This window comes from Rhinopithecus roxellana, chromosome 14 (genome assembly GCF_007565055.1).
Source record: "Rhinopithecus roxellana isolate Shanxi Qingling chromosome 14, ASM756505v1, whole genome shotgun sequence".
Taxonomy (NCBI): domain Eukaryota; kingdom Metazoa; phylum Chordata; class Mammalia; order Primates; family Cercopithecidae; genus Rhinopithecus; species Rhinopithecus roxellana.
The window spans coordinates 69543009-69560156 of record NC_044562.1 but is presented as its reverse complement, the minus strand read 5'-3'; the positions used below and the strand labels follow the sequence as shown (position 1 = coordinate 69560156).

The 17148-nt window shown below is 38.7% G+C and overlaps 1 protein-coding gene across 2 annotated transcripts; it reads right to left on the bottom strand.

The window, feature by feature from the left end:
- Nucleotides 1-2989: 2989 nt before the first annotated feature.
- On the bottom strand, nucleotides 2990-16860 carry FKBP7 (FKBP prolyl isomerase 7). Of its 2 annotated transcripts, none has more exons than XM_010382549.2 (4): nucleotides 16364-16841; nucleotides 15128-15279; nucleotides 7024-7157; nucleotides 2990-3317 (listed from the first exon to the last, which is right to left on the bottom strand). In XM_010382549.2, exons 1-4 carry the CDS (start codon nucleotides 16582-16584, stop codon nucleotides 3156-3158), a joined length of 669 nt encoding a protein of 222 aa, XP_010380851.1. In that variant the 5' UTR covers nucleotides 16585-16841; the 3' UTR covers nucleotides 2990-3155. The 2 variants fall into 2 exon arrangements, with proteins under 2 accessions (XP_010380851.1, XP_010380859.1); XM_010382557.2 differs by having other exon boundaries at nucleotides 2993-3317; nucleotides 7024-7154; nucleotides 16364-16860.
- Between the last annotated feature and the right edge of the window lie 288 nt (nucleotides 16861-17148).

Here is a 17148-nt window from a genome sequence, read left to right as displayed (position 1 = left end):
GACAGTAGTGTCTATTTCTTAAGTTGTCATGAAAATTAATAACATTGTTTATATCAAAAAAGATTAACATATAACATTCAGAATAGAGCTGTTCTTTCATAATCTTGCCAGTCACTTTAGAATCATTTTTGGGGTGTAGTCTATCATTTTAGATAACTTTATTTTTTGTTTTTTAAGACAGAGCCTTGCTCTGTTGCCCATGCTGGAGTACAGTGGCACGATCTTGGCTCACTGCAACCTTTGCCTCCTGGGTTCAAGCAATTCTCTGCCTCAGCCTCCTGAGTAGCTGGGATTACTGGCACCTGCCACCACCCCTGGCTAATTTTTTGTATTTTTAGTAGAGACGGGGTTTTACCATCTTGGCCAGGCTGGTCTTGAACTCCTGACCTTGTGATCCACTTGCCTCGGTCTCCCAAAGTGCTGGGATTACAGGTGTGAGCCACCGCACCTGGCCTAGATAACTTTTTATATAATTAAGAGATTTTTCTAAATACCAATTTTGTTTTCAATCAACTTTCAATTCAACTTGTAAGGATGACAAGACTGCACAAGTAGCAACTTTATGGTGCTTCAACTATTGCCTTTGGTCTGGTAAAATGAGAAAAATGTGTTAATAATTTAATGCAATCCTAAATGTTTAATTGCAGTATCAAATTAAAAGCACACTGAACGCAACATGGGGTTTTGTGTACACAGTTAACAAGGTGACTGATAGTAGTAATGGGCTGCCGTTCTATGATGTGGGTATGCTCACGCGTTTCGTCTTCATAAAATGCAATACTGTCATTGTAAAGTTAAGACAGATAAGACACATCTGTTTCTTTGAAAATGTTTAAAACATTTAACATATTCAGTTCTGAAAGATCTTTTTAATCTACTCTGTTGAGAAATCTGAATTTTTCATACACAACCTAAATTACTATTTACCTTTATTAAAATAATTGTATAATGAATAAAATGTTAAAATTCTAGAACTCAAAATGTAGTCACAGCACTGAATGCCACATATATGCATATGAAGGCAGAAGGCAATCATGCCGATACGAAATACTTGTACACTGTATTGTATGTAGAATGATTAGAAATTTATTTTTAATTATGTAAATACAAGTTTTAGAATGAATCATCTCCCTATTCATGTGCCATTATCTGTCATTTTTTAAAAACAAGTTTAAAAGTACTTTGTATGAAAAATAATGGGACAAAAAAATTAGAATTACAAAGTTTAGATTATAGGGTGACTTAATATGGATACAGAGAATGGAGACAGCTTCCAAACCAAAATAAAGAATATTGAGTTTTTTAGTTTACTTCAACGGAGCAGGTTTTTCTGAGGGAAGGCAATGAAAGAGTAAATGATTAAACACGTGAGAAAGTGTTAGAAAATTGAGCATAGAAATGAGGAAATATTGGGAGGAAGGAAAAGATAGTACAGATTCTTGTTTTATGAGGTGTCAAATTATGTGCTAGCCATGTGTTATTTACTAATCTCATGGTTGTGTTACCCCTATGTACACTTGTTTTTGTACGTACTCATCTGAAAGCCCTCTATTTTTAAATAGAATTTTTGATAGTGTAAAGAAGTTAAAGGATGAACAATGGTTTGGAAAGAGCAAGTTTCAGAAGGTAGAAAAAACTTTACTTGTTGGGAACTCAATTATTTTGAACAGAGCTATTTACTGTCTGACCATACTTTCCTATATATGCAGTGTAGTAGTCCACTTTCACACTGCTGTAAAGAACTGCCCTAGACTGGGTAATTGATAAAGGAAAGAGGTTAAATTGACTCACGATTTCCCATGGCTGGGGAGGCCTCAGGAAACTTACAATCTTGGTGGAAGGCAGGGAAGCAAGGATCTTCTTCACAAGGTGGCAGGCGGGAGAATGAATGCAGGAGGAACTATCAAACACTTGTAAAACCAAAGATTGCATGAGAACAGCATGGGGGAAACCACCCCCATGATTCAGTTACCTCCACCTGGTCTCTCCATTGACATGTGGGGATTATGGAAATTATGGGGATTATAATTCAAGATGAGATTTGGGTGTGGACACAAAGCCTAACCATATCATGCAGTATGCAAAATCTTCTATGTTCCGATAGACACGTGCCCTTTCTTTGGCACCAACGTGATCTTCTACAGCATCTCTTACATACTATTCTCAAGTCATATGATATCATAACTTGACCATGACACAAAATTGCCATGGCACTGTATATCCTCCTTTGTTTGGCACATTTATCAAAATTTGACAGCATACCAATTTGTAATGATCATTCATCATTAATGACAAGAATGATGGGAAATGAGGTGACATAAGGAAAGAGATAACTAGAAAAAGGGAACGAAAACTAAGAAATTTCATGACATCAATTTAAAACTATCAAGACAAAAGCTTGGGGTGGCAGACATCTTATAAAGGTTTAAAGAGGGAAGAGGAGTTGCACATTTATAATAATGTCTGAAGGAATGCAAAAGCCAGGCAGTACAGTCTCTATGCTTGCTATAAGAGGCAAAGTCTTTGGTTTGGTCAAATATCTTTAAACATTCCCCACTGGAAAATAACCAAGGCTAGAAGCTTACACCAAAAAGTATAGAGACTGTGTTGTGTTCTTTGTGGAACAGAGATATACAACTTTCTTCCTGCACATATACCAAAGGAAGACTCTTCAGTTCTAGAATTTTTATATCCTCTTCATAATGTTATAAGATGTATAAACAAGTGAAATGCTAATTCCTGGGTCCTTACTGGATATTTTAAAAATATGAGGCACTTTAACTTTTAAAGTATAAAAAAACTGGATATTAACATGCTGTTAAGGTTAAAGTTGGGAAAAGCTTGCAGTTTTTGACATACTGTACATGTCCTTCCTACATCCTGAAAGGGGAAGAAATGCCCACTGGGACCGAGAGGTCTGTTTCATGGTGCTACAATTCTCGTTTACAGAATACAGCAACAGGAAACACAATCATACCATTCCTACAAGTTAAGTTTGCAAAACAGCCTCACATTTATTATAGCAAAATCAATGTATTGGGGAGATCAAATATCTTCTCATAGGGGAAAAATAGAAAATACAACTTGAAGAAAAGTGACTTTGTTTTATACATAAAGTACAGTAAATAGCTAAAAAAAGTAGAAATACAAATATGCTATAGTTCATCGTGTTGGTATACATTGTATTCCTTGGGAGAAATGAAGCCATCACCATCATGGTCATTCTTCTTAAAAATATCTTCTAAAACTGCATCCTGATATGACTTATCACGTGGCTTCTCATCTTTGTCAAATTCCCTTTGCAAGTAGAGGTTAATCTGGAAGGCCAAAATAACATTCCTTTAATTAAAAGGCATCACAGTAAATTTCCAGTAACTTTGAGGAATATTTATAATAATGAAATTCATGTCCAAGATTACTTATAGTAAATGACACAACAGTTTGAAAAGCTATTTGAGGTTTTATTTTTCTTACTCTTTGAAGCAATGTTTTGGAGAGAAACAGGTCTTCAAATTAGTTTTCCCTAAGATGATAGATGGTTAGTGGTACATACTCAAAGATTAATATTTAAATTGAACTTTGTTGAAACTAAATGCTTTCTAATAATCCATGCTGTTCATATTATCAAAGGAAAATCATGCATGACTGCCATTAGTGAAAAAAACCCAAATTGGCATTTCTATAATCTCTAAAACTAATGAATATGTTGTATAATCAATAAAATACAACTATGGGTTTTGAAATAAAATTTAGTATTTTAAGTTTTTCTAGGCTTCTATTGCTCTCCTCCAAATCTACAGTAACTATAATAATCTCTTTAATAATGTCAAATAAAGAAAGGAATCCTGAAGTATTCACTAATTATATAAAATTTCTCTATGCAAACACACATTAAAAGTATTGTCCAATATGGTAGCCACTAGCCACATGTGACTAATGAGCACTTGAAACATGGCTAGATCAAAATGAGATATGTTACTATAAATGTAAAATATATAACATCTTGAAGGCTTCAAAAAGTATATCTAATTGGTAACTTTTATATTGATTTCATATAGAAATGGCAATATTTTAGATATATTGAGTGAAGATATAACATTAAAATTAATTTCACCTATATCTTTTTACTTTTTAAGATGTGACTATAAAAATTTTTAAATTATATGTGTAACTCAATTATATTTCCATTGGAAAGCACTAATCCTTATAAGAACTAAAGAAAGCAACACACAATCACCTGGAGGTAATGTTCAGTAAGGCTGGCATTATAGAGGCAAGAGTATTTTTGAAAGCTAGAGTTTGAGAGGTTTTTAGCAATACATATCCTGGGGTCAACGCATTGCAAGTTGACTTTATTTTAGAGCAATCAGTGGACCTTAATGAAGGATACATCAACTGTTCTCAAATGGGACTTTGGTCCTACATGAGGGAGACGCATTTTTTTCTTCCAGCCAAAGCTTAGCAATCCTATGTAGGTGTAAACAATTTTTAATAGCTTCAAATATTTCTCAGTTTCTAAGTAAGTTCATTTATTTTTACATAACTAATATTGCTGATGCTTAAACTCGACTCCTTTTCCAGTACACTATAGTACAGAGGTACAGAAAGACAGTGGGTAAGAACATGACCTTGATTTTGCTAGTAATGGGTTCCACACTATTTCCACTTTTTAATTTAATAAAACACTGTATTTCCCCCATCCTTCCCCTTTAATACTAAAGAAATATTTTTCTTTTTCTTTTTTAAAGATGAAACTGATGAAATAGTTTACTTAATCTTTCTGACAATGAATAAAGTTTTTTTTTTTTTTTTTTTTTTAGTTCATGTTTCTAATTCAGGCTTTGCCTTGGATTTGCTCTGTGGTCGTGTGCAAATTAACCTCTCTGAACCTCAGTTTTGTCATCTGTAAAAGGTGGTAAATAAGTATCTATATTGTAGGATTGATGCAAGGATTAGAATAATGATTATGGCCATCAGTAAAAGATAGCTATTGTTATTCAAGTTAGTGAAAATCACTCTCGTCCATCTGGCGATAAAGCAGCTGATATCACAAAGACATCCAGGGAAATTGTAGCTAAGTAGATTAGTATTTTGAATTTTCTCTATTTTTATTTTCCAGAAAAGAATTTAAGATTGTCTAATGTCTTACTGTGGAGTAGTCATACTGCAGAACATGGCTCTTGGTGTGCCTGTGATAATGAGTGGTCTGTGTGCATAGGCTGAGCCCTTGGGTACTATGCGAATTCATCTGCAGCTGCTATTCACTCTAAAAAAGGGTGATAAGGAGTCAATAGAGAAGTGGTAAGGAGTCAATGGAGAAGTACACTTTGGGAACCATCTGCCACCCCTGTAACTGCCCTTCTTCTTAAGAACAGGACATGTTCCCTTATCCTTCTTCCACTGTTGGCCAACCAAGATGCTTGAAGGGAAAGTCATTACTAATATCCAGGTGTAAGAAGTTGAGGTGGGTGGGGAAAGGATTGGAGAGGGAGAATGAAAAAGCAACAGAGTAAAAGACTTATTTTTATCACTTGAAATCAACCTAGTTACCTTTCACTACTCACTTATGTGGTAGAGTTATGCATTTTTAAATGTCTCCTAACTAGTTAAGAGGGGAGACAGCTGGTTTACTAATTTTAAGCAAGAGTATGGTCAGTGGGACTAAGTAAAACATTAGACTTCAATAAATAGTATTAGACTTGAAACATTCATGATTTTCTCTAAAAGAAGCAGTCTAGGTCCAAAGTTAAAAATATAGCAGTGGGCCGGGCAAGGTGGTTCACGCCTGTAATCCCAGCACTTTGGGAGGCTGAAGGAGAATCACTTGAGGCCAGGAGTTCAAGACTAGTCTGGGCAATGTAGTGAGACTCCATCTCTTAAACAAAAAAAATTAGCTAGGTGTGGTGGCATGCTGGGGTATGGCTTGAGTCCAGGGATTCAAGGGTGCAGGGAGCTACGATCACTCCACCCTGGCATGGGCAACAGAGCAAGACCCTGTCTCTAAGAAAAATTAAACTGTAAGAAGACTCATGAAGCCAGATTGCCCAGGTTTTGCCCCTTACTACTGTGTGATTTTTGGCTAGTTAACCTGATTATTGTTTTCCCCATCTAAAAGTGGAGATGATGACAATAGTGTCTGCCCCATAAACTATCATGAAGATTAGATAAGTTCACATACTTATGTGCTTATAAATAGTACCTGGTACTAAAAGTACAAAATAAATGCTACCTATTATTATCTTTTTTTTTTTTTTTTTTTTTGGAGACAAGGTCTCAGTCTATCTTCCATGCTGGAGTGCAGTGGCACGATCACAGCTCACTGCAGCCTCAACCTCCTGGGCCCAAGCAATTCTCCTACCTCAGCCTCCTAGCTGGGACCACAGGTATGCACCAACACGCCTGGCTAATTTATTAAACTTTTTGTAGAGACAGGGGTCTCCCTATGTTGCCCAGGCTGGTCTTGAACTCCTGGGCTCAAGCAATCCTCCCACCTCGGCCTCCCAAAGTGTTGAGATTATAGGCATGAGCCACATGCCCAGCCCAATTATCATTATTATTACAAGATCTTTATTACAAGACTGAGATACAGAAGCTAGCTGGCTGAACTCCTGGCTCCTGTTTACCAACTTTCTAGCCCACTCAATTCAAATCCTTGCTAGCTCTTTTCATAATCCTATGAGGCATGAATTATTTGCCCTGTTGCAAATTCTTACAGTGCTGCCTGAAAAAGAGATATGCTAGTGTAGTCTAGAAACTGCAAGAGCACTGTAGAGATGAATAATTTGGGATTTTAATGACTCTCTTGCAGGGAGAAAGGCAATTGAACAGGATGACTCACAAGGTTTATACTGAACAAGCTTAGAGCTTTTTCTAAGTGCTTAGATTATTTTTTTGTGACCAGCTCTACAAAAGCAGTGATCAGAGCCCATGCTAGCTAGACCTAAAAAGTAATAGTTGTAACACATATGTATTTAAACTGAGATAAAACAATTAGACTATACATATGAAATTGGTTTGAATTACCTCGGCTTTAGAGAGTTGCCTGTCATTGTCCGTGTCTATCTGTTTAAATGTCTCAATGCTCCGTGGTCCTTTGGTCACAGCATAAAGTTCAATCTCAAAAATCAATGTAGCATCAGGTGGAATCTTGCCTTCTGCTAAGGGTATAAATTTTAACAGTTTAACTTACGTAAAGATATGGTTCAAATATCTACTCATAAACTGCCATAACCATATTACATTATTTCATGTTGATAAAAATTGCTATCTGAATACTCACAATTTTTAAGTTTTTCTCATCTTTTATAACTTCTTTCAGCTTTTCAATACTTTTCATTTTTACTTTTTTTCTCTTTTTTTATAAATACATTTTAGGAATATTTTTTCCACATGTTTCTGAACCAAGTCAATTCAAAGGACCTATGGGACCACTATTTCTTGATTAAGTACAAATCATAAATTTTTGTTAATACATGGATATGACCCTCCATATCTGTGGGTTCTGCATCTGTGGATTCAACCAGTCTCGGCTTGAAAATATTCATACAAAAAAGGATAGTTGTGTGTGTAATAAACATGTACAGACTTTTTCTTGTCATTATTCCCTAACCAATACAACAACCTTTTACATAACATTTACATTGTATTAGATATTGTAAGTAATCTAGAGATAATTTAAAGTACCCCGGAAGACGTGCAGAGGTTACATGCAAATGTGATGCCATTGTATATTAGGGGCTTGAGCTTCTGTGGATTTTGGAATCCATGAGAAGGTCTTGGAACCAATCTCTAACAGGTACTGAGAGACAACTGTACTCTCCTATCATCAATACAGAAGAGAGGTGGCACAGAGAAGAAATGCATGGGCAGAAAAATTTCAAAGCATAGATGAGTAATCTTTTAGAAAATGATTTTGTGTAATTATTTGGAAGCATAAATAAAACATAAGTATCAATATGTTTGTCTTTCAAATTTTTTATAGACATTAAAAAATAAGTGCAATGATAGAAAAATCCAGTAACAGGCTGGGCATGGTGGCTCACACGTGTAATTCCAGCACTCTGGGGAGACCGAGACAGGAGGATCACTTGAGCCCAGGAGTTTGAGACCAACCTGGGCAACATAGTGAGACCCTGTCTCTATTAAAAAAAAAAAAAAAGAATTAAAAATAAAAGAAAAATTCAGTAACAATTTTACAAAGAAATTGTATACATTTTTAAGCATTAAGTTGAATACCTATTTTTATTTTTATCTTTTTTTTTTTTTTTTTTGAGACGGAGTCTCACTCTGTTTCCCAGGCTGGAATGCAGTAGTGCGATCTGCGCTTACTACAGCCTCTGCCTCCTGGGTTCAAGCCATTCTCCTACCTCAGCCTCCTGAGTAGCTGGGATTACAGGTGCACACCAGGCATTGTATTATTAGTAGAGACAGGGTTTCGCCACATTGGCCAGGCTGGTCTTGAACTCCTGACCTCAGGTGATCCGCTTGCTTTGGCTTCCCTAAGTGCTAGGAATTACAGATGTGAGCCACTGGGCTTGGCTAGAATTGCTCTCTTTAATTAACTTAACCTATTAGCTGATGTTGCAGATTATTATTATTTTTCGGACAAGAAAATTCCTCTGTCACCCAGGCTAGAGTGCAATGGCACGATTTCGGCTCACTGTAACCTCTGCCTCCCAGGTTCAAGCAATTCTCCTGCCTCAGCCTCCCGAGTAGCTGGGATTACAGGCATCTGCCACCATTCCTGGCTAATTTTTTGTACTTTATTAGTAGAGATGGGGATTCACCATGTTGGCCAGGCTGGTCTCAAACTCTTGACCTCAAATGATCCACCCGCCTTGGCCTCCCAAAGTGCTGGGATTATAGGCATGAGCCACCGTGCCAGGCCATGATGTCACAGGTGATTTTAATAAACAATGAGCTATTTCAGATAAATATGTCATAAAAATGACCTGCAGAAATGACTTGCTAAGGGGCAGTGGGTAGCTTGTGTCATTAGTATATTGCCAGTGTCCCACACAGTGCCTGATCTACTACAGACCGTCCAATTTGTCAAATGAATGACCCATAGCATTTATTTTTAAAATGTTTGTCCTTGGAAGGAAACAGCAGTTTCTTTAATAAAAAAGTGAAGCATTCTAGCTAAAGTCTTCATATAGTCTGAAAAGAAAAGAGTTTGTGAGTTATAGCCAAAAGGAGTAGCAGATTAGTTGTTTTCAAAGAGAAAACATAGAAAGATCTACCCATGCATCATATGACTAACATAAAAGTCCTAACCTAATGCACCACATATTACCTGCCTTTAGAGTAGAAGAGCTAGAGATTGAGTCAATGGTCGTTTTATAAAACCCATTCCTATTTTTTCCAGTTATAATCTCCTTATGACAGAAAAACAATTACTTCTTTTTTTTTTTTTTTTTTGAGACGGAGTCTCGCTCTATCGCCCAGGCTGGAGTGCAGTGGCCGGATCTCAGCTCACTGCAAGCTCCGCCTCCCAGGTTTACGCCATTCTCCTGCCTCAGCCTCCTGAGTAGCTGGGACTACAGGCGCCCGCCACCTCGCCCGTCTAGTTTTTTTTTTTGTATTTTTTAGTAGAGGCGGGGTTTCACCATGTGATGGTGATCGAGCAGGATGGTCTTGATCTCCTGACCTCGTGATCCGCCCGTCTCGGCCTCCCAAAGTGCTGGGATTACAGGCTTGAACCACCGCGCCCGGCCTAACAATTACTTCTGACAATAATTCAAGGCAAATTCAAAACACAAACTCAAATTTCTTTCTTTTTTTTTTTTTTTTGAGACAGAATCTGCTCTGTTGCCCAGGCTGTAGTGCCGTCGCAGGATCTTGGCTCACTGCAACCTCCACCTCCTGAGTTCAAGTGATTCTCATGTCTCAGCCTCCCAAGTAGCTGGGATTACAGGCATGCACCACTACACCCAGCTATTTTTTGTAGTTTTAGTAGATATGGGGTTTCACTATGTTGGCCAGGCTGGTCTTGAACTCCTGGCCTCAGGTGATCCACCCACTCAGCCTCCCAAAGTGCTAGGATTACAGGTATACGCCACTGTGCCCAGCCCAAAACATAAATTTCTTAAGAAAAAATATCGTAGGTACATAGGCAGTTTTTGAACAATTTTGCTATAAACAGAAAATATTGGCCAGGCGCAGTGGTATAAGCCACCAGGAGTTCGAGACCTGCCTGGCCAACATGGTGAAACCCCGTCTCTACTAAAAATACAAAAATTAGCCAGGCATGGTGGTGTGTGCCTGTAATCCCAGCTACTCAAAGGCTAAGGCAGGAGAGTAGCTTGAACCCAGGAGGGAGAGGCTGCAGTAAGCCAAAATCAATCACACCACTGCACTCCAGTTGGGCGACAGAGTAAGACTCCATCACAAAAAAAAAAAAAAAAAAAAAAAAAAAAAAAAAGATACATTGCCAGTTACCTCTTTTTCTTGTTATATATTGTTATTTAAGCACCAACAAGTGACATGCATTTCAAGACATGCAGGGTTGTTCTGTGACATGAGACAAGGATATTTTACAGAAGAAAGACTTCTTCAAGTACTACCTAAAATAAAGTTATAGCTAATGTCAGGTCTTAACAACTTACTTTTAAATGCTTATTTAATCAAGAGGTTGTTAAACAGTTGCTTAAGGTCTACACTGCAACTTTTAAAATAATGTAATCCAAGGTATTGCAATGCAGGCAAGGTCAGTATTAACTATGGTCCAATTAACACACTTTTTTGGGCCTTAGTTTCCTTTCCTGTAAAATGAGGGTGCTGGTGGTATTACTAGTGAGATTAATCACTTTAATGTTTGTTAGAGATACCTCCAATTGAATATGAACTTGTTTCATGTCAAACTTCTATATCTCTGCAGCAAGTTTCTGATTTATTAAGAGCTTAGGCAGCCTGGGTAGTCATTCATATCTAAGCATAAATTACTTTATGAAAAGGATAAGCTAAGTGGTCCTTTGCCTGAGGGTGGGGAACCCTGGATGAGCACCTGATGATGACAGATGTGTGTGCTCCAGGCAGATAGGCGAGTGGGTGCTCTAGTGGTAGGCAGAATGTGGAGGCATCTGAAGACACAACACAAGACAGAAAGGAAAACTTTGAAAATGAGAAAGAGACTGAAAGGCAAACTCTTCCTCCATCATTTTGCCTAGAAGTGGCCTTAACTTTTGACAGATTTTCAGCACAAGTATTGCATTTGACTTAATTTATTTTCAATTTTCCTTCTCTTTCTCCCAGGTTCTTATACAAATAAAAACAGGATATATAAATTATGGTACCATGGAGCTGTTCTGATGTGATCAAATTATTGGCAAAAAGCATTAAAAATAAAGCTGAAGTTATCTGGAAATTGTCTCTTTAGGAGTTTTAAGCCTGACTGGGTCTGACTGGAAGCACTGACAACCCCCCACCACCCGCCAATCCAATGTGGGGCACTGATGCCCCGATTTTGCTGGAAATAACTCTTAATGACTAAGACAACTGCCTCAAAGAAGGCATGCCACTTCCATGAAATATTTGGGAGCAATGCCAATATCTCATTGTGGAAAATTAATCTTTACTATTTCAAACAGGTGGAGTTAGCAGTGGCTCTAAATAGGGTAAGGAGGCAAAGATTCTTTCTGTATAGCCTTCAAGCAGCAACGTGGAGCAAGAACCTAACAAAGGATGCAAGGTGCAGCCTGTCTGTCAGACTGCCCATCCTCCCTGCCTGCTTTAAAAATTTTCTTCTCTGGCCGGGCGCGGTGGCTGAAGCCTGTAATCCCAGCACTTTGGGAGGCCGAGACGGGTGGATCACGAGGTCAGGAGATGGAGACCATCCTGGCTAACACGGCAAAACACCATCTCTACTAAAAAATACAAAAATACAAAAAAAAAAAAAAAAAAAAAAAAACTAGCCGAGCAAGGTGGCGGGTGCCTGTAGTCCCAGCTACTTGGGAGGCCGAGGCAGGAGAATGGCGTAAACCTGGGAGGCGGAGCTTGCAGTGAGCTGAGATCCGGCCACTGCACTCCAGCCTGGGCGACAGAGTGAGACTCCGTCTCAAAAAAAAAAAAATTTTTTTTTCTTCTCTGTTCTGCTACATTCAATTTTTGTAATTTAAAAATTTGATTTTGGAAAAATTAATACATGCACTATAAAACTTTCAAATGGTACAAAATGTTAGAATGAAAATAAATCTTCTCATCCTTGACCCTGAGGCCTCCTTCCCAGGAACACTTAATGTCATCAGATGACTGCATATTCTTTCAGATGCATTCTGTGTAGATACAGGCATATGTGAAACTCCTCCTCTGAAATACAAGCTCATAGAGGATCGGGAGTAGTGTCTACTTTGGTCACTGCTTTATGCCCAGTGCCTACAAAGCCTGGCACTGATGCTCAATACATATCCCAAAAGTGGAATATAGTCTAGTCCACATTTTTTTTTCTTTTTTTTTTTTTTAGCCAGGGTCTTGCTCTGTTGCTCATGTTGGAGTGCAGTGGCACAATCACAGCTCACCGCAGCCTCGACCTCCCAGGCTCAAGGGATCCTCCCACCTCAGCACCCTGAGTAGTTGGGACCACAGGCGGATACCGCCACACCTGGCTAACTTTTTAATTTTCTGTAGCAATTGGGTCTCCCTACATTGCCCAGGTTGCTTTCAGACTCCTGGGCTCAAGTGATCCTCCCACCTTAGCCTCTCAAAGTGCTGGGATTATAGAAATGAAGCCACCATGCCTGGCTTCCACTTTATTTTTAACATATTAATAAGTATAGCTCTACTTAATTCTTTTTACTGGCAACACAGTATTCATTGTGTAGATATATTACATTTAACTAATTTCCCACTGATGGATAGGCAGCTGGTTTCCAGCCTTTTGCTACCCTCCTCCACAAAAACGCCTGCAGTGAATGTTCTTTTACACATACCTTTGTGCATATTCCTGGAAATGGAACTACTGGAATAAGAAGGCATGTGCATTTTCATTTTTTTTTTTTTTTTTTTGAGATGGAGTCTCACTCTGTGGCCCAGGCTGGAGTACAGTGGCACAATCTCGGCTCACGGCAACCTCAGCCTCCCAGGTTCAAGTGATTCTCCTGCCTCAGCCTCCCAAGTAGCTGGGATTACAGGCACACTCTACCACAACCAGCTAATTTTTGTATTTTTAGTAGAGGCGGGGGTTTCACCATGTTGGCCAGACTGGTCTCGAACTCCTGACCTGAAGTGATCTGCCCACCTCAGCCTCCCAAAGTGCTGGAATTACAGGAGTCAGCCACCACACCTGGGCCTGCATTTTCACTTTTGATAACAATTGTTAGAGAAGTTGAATGATTTCTATTCCCAGCAATAATGCTGATTTTTCCATGCTTTTGCCAAGTTGTTTTGTCTTTGCTAATCTGATGAATGAAATATGGTGTCTCATTTTAAATTTCTTTAATTATGAATAAAATTAAGTATTCTCACAGACTTAAAGGCCATTTGTTATTTTTTGCTAGTGGGTGCTTATTTATGAATTTGGCCCATTTCTAGGGATATGTCATTTTCATTATTGGTTAGTAAGTCAGCCTTCATACATGATACAAACATTTTTCCCATTTATTTGCTTTACCTAGATTTTCAGATCTTTTTGCTTTATGATTTTAAAAATAGGCAAGATATTGAAAGAATAAGATCATTTCTTACACATTTGAAGGCTTGTCCTGTATTGGGGTAATAATGACTGACAGCTTATTATATCTCAGATGTTCCTTTTACAATGTACCCATCCTGTCCTTTTACTCTAAACCCACATGTTCCAGTTTCTGAGTTTTATGAATTTAACTTTGGTACTGCTTACCAAAGATCTGTTATAAATATTTATGTAATAATAACATATGCTGAAAACAATAAAAATACTTGGCCAGGCACAGTGGCTCAGCCTGTAATCCCAGCACTTTGGGAGACCGAGGCGGGCGGATCACGAGGTCAGGAGATCGAGACCATCCTGGCTAACACAGTGAAACCCCGTCTCTACTGAAAATACAAAAAATTAGCCAGGTGTGGTGGCAGACACCTGTAGTCCCAGCTACTCAGGAGGCTGAGGCAGGAGAATGGTGTGAACCCAGGAGGCAGAGCTTGCAGTGAGCCGAGATTGTGCCACTACACTCCAGCCTGGGCCACAGAGTGAGACTCCGTCTCAAAAAAAAATGCTTAAGATAGAGCTTATAGAATATATAGAATCATCCTGAGTGTTGCCACAATGTAGAAGAAAGAACTCTGGCCAGATATCTATATTCAAACAATGTCATGTTATCTTTATAAACAAAAAGAGGGGACTGGACTGAACTAGATAGAGCTTAAGGTCATTGGACTCAACTGTTCTCTTTATTTCATCTATCATTTTTTATTTATTTTACTTTTTTTGTTTTTAATTGTGGTAAAATTCACATAACATAAAATTTACCATCATAACGATTTTCAAGTGTGTTGTTCAGTAAAGTACATTTATGCTGCCGTGCAACCAATCTCCAGAACTCTTCATCTGGCAAAACTGAAACTCTATACCCATTGGTCAACACTCCCCCTTTTCCCTCTCACTTCAGCCTCTGGCAATCACCCTTCTACTTTGTCTCTATTAATTTGACTACTCTAGGTACCGCATATAAGTGGAATTATACAGTATTTGTCTTTTTGTGATTGGTTTATTTCATTTAGCATAATGTCCTCAAGGCTGATACATGTTGGTGAATGTCTCAGAATTTTCTTCCTTTTTAAGGCTGAATAATATTCCATTTCATGTGTTGGTTTTTTTTTTTTTTTTGTAGAGCAAGGTCTTGCTGTTGCTCAGGCTGGTCCTGGCCTCAAGCGATCCTACCAACTTGGCCTCCCAAACTGTTGGGATTACAGGCGTGAGCCACTGTGCCTGGCTTCCATATATGCATATATTCATTTTGTTTATCCATTTCTCTATCATCTATGGACATGTGGCTTGCTTCCATCTCTTGTCTACTGTACATGGCTGCTATGAGCATGGCTGTACAAATATTTCTTTGAGACTGGGCTTTCAATTATTTCAGACCTACATACCCAGAAATCTACTAATCATTTTTTAAATATAACAAAAACAAGAAATTAAAATTAAACATCTTACCATGGCCTTCCTTTCCGTATGCAAATGAAGGGGGTATAACTACTTTTCGCTTTTCTCCAGGGCACATATCCATCATAGCAATGTCTAGGCCTTTTATCACTTGCCCAACACCAAGAACAAACCATTTGGGGTGGCCTTCATTTTGTGTCCGGCTATAATAAAAAACAATACTTAAGTAAACTGATTTCAAGAAATCAAACTTGAAAATACAGCTGGGCATTTAAAACTGGAGTCCTCTCTAACCATCATTCCCATATAAGCACTCTTTCTAAAACCCCTAATGGGGTGTTTGACTCAAACTTCCCTATAATCACCAGAAAGAAGTATGATTTGCCCAAAGCTAATCATTAAGAGCCATCTCATTTTTTAAAATTGTTATCTTTACAAAACCTATTCAACAGCTAACTTTTTAATGGGTCTCCAGCCCCTAACTAGCTGCATGGCTTGTACAAAGAACTCATTTAACTCCCCTGAGTGTGTTGTAAAAAATGATGAGGCAGGTTTAGCCTCAAAAAGTCATTTTAAAAGTAATTTAAAATGGTATATTTTCTTATTAAATTCTAGTAATATAGTCTATATTCTTATTAAATCCTAATATAATATTAAATTTAAAAACTGTATAAATTCTTATTAAATTTCTCTGTTTTATTCTAAATGGATGGAACTATCTTACCCAGTCCTATCTTTACAGGATGAAGAAAAGATTCTCCGTCTGAGTAATAAGCCATCAATTAAATCAGAGTAGGCACCAGGTGGAATGGGGGAGCAGGGCCCAGCAGAAGTCACCAGGGAAGTAATGGTTTTTCTTGATAGAAAGTGGCCATAACCTATAAAAATCGTGCTTCTGAAGGCTGGAGTTAAATCTCTTTATTCCACGTGTTCCTCCATAAAGACTCAATACTTCCGGCAAGGGAAAAATGTGAACATCCTTACCAGGCAGAACCTTGATTTAATTCTGGAGGTCCCAGAATTAAAGGTAATGGTAGTGGTTGGTGTGTGTGTGGATGTACTGTATTTTCGATAATTTATTGGACCAACATTTTCAATACTTTAAATAGAAATATTCAGTTTATTAGAGAATTATATATATATATATATTTAATGAATAAAGGGCTCAACTTTTACTGTTAAAAAATAAAACCCCAACCAACCAACCAACCAGTAAGGCTTAGGCTTGGTGGAGGCAGGCAAGATTTTGTGCAACTGGACGGGTGGGCAGCTCGCAGCATTTCCTACCTGCAGTAGAATTTCGACCCGTCTTTAGCCAGGTAGCCGTCATAATGGGCGTTTAGTAGGTCTCCCTTCTTGCTTGTCTTAGAGCAGTTTTCTGGACGATGCAAAACTTCTATTTTCACTTCCTCGGTGCTCTCCTCTTTCTTTTGTCTCTGAGCAGTAAAAAGGCCCCATAGATAAAATAAAACAATGAATCTGAATAAGAAATGCATGGTTTCTGGCATCGGCTCCAGCAGAACACCGCTCTCCCTCCCGCGTGTCACTCGCGCCCCGTGGATGCCCCCCACCGAGTTCCGACGCGTGGCAGGCGTTGTACACTGTCACAACGGGCCAGGGCTGGGCCATAGACGCGGCCCTGCCCTCTCATAGGCCCAACCCCTCCTCCTCGGGCAGCCGGCTCAGCGCGGTTAACGCTATTTCTAGGCCCCCGGGCTGGCTGTTCTCAGTCTCTAAGATTGCACCGCACACTCGCTCCGCTTCTTCTCGCTAAACTCGCATATTTTACAGCCGGTTTCCTCAGGGTTCGGTGACAACATTCACATTTCTAAAATGGAACTGGCATAAGACGAAATAAACAGCCAAGGATGTCGTAGAGTCAGGGAATATGGTTGTCATTGTGGAAGCAAAAGACTTCTAAGACCCCTAGGGAACGAGCAGATAGATACTGGGGGGAGGAAGAGGCATGCTGGAAAAGGAACGTAAAAAATAGGCTGGCGGTGGCTTTCTGGGTGCTTCTGGGGTGTCCTTGAAGCGAATCCTCAGCTCGGAGTCTTGCATTCAGAAGTTCC

What these genes read in the sequence shown, in the direction of transcription:
- FKBP7 (XM_010382549.2), bottom strand. Translation starts at nt 16,584, where the DNA reads ATGCCAGAAACCATGCATTTCTTATTCAGATTCATTGTTTTATTTTAT. An exon ending in GGGTCGAAATTCTACTGCAG is followed by an intron (nt 15,280 to 16,363) that starts GTAGGAAATGCT and finishes TTTTTATTATAG; the next exon opens with CCGGACACAAAATGAAGGCC. An exon ending in GGCAACTCTCTAAAGCCGAG is followed by an intron (nt 3,318 to 7,023) that starts GTAATTCAAACC and finishes TTGGCCTTCCAG; the next exon opens with ATTAACCTCTACTTGCAAAG.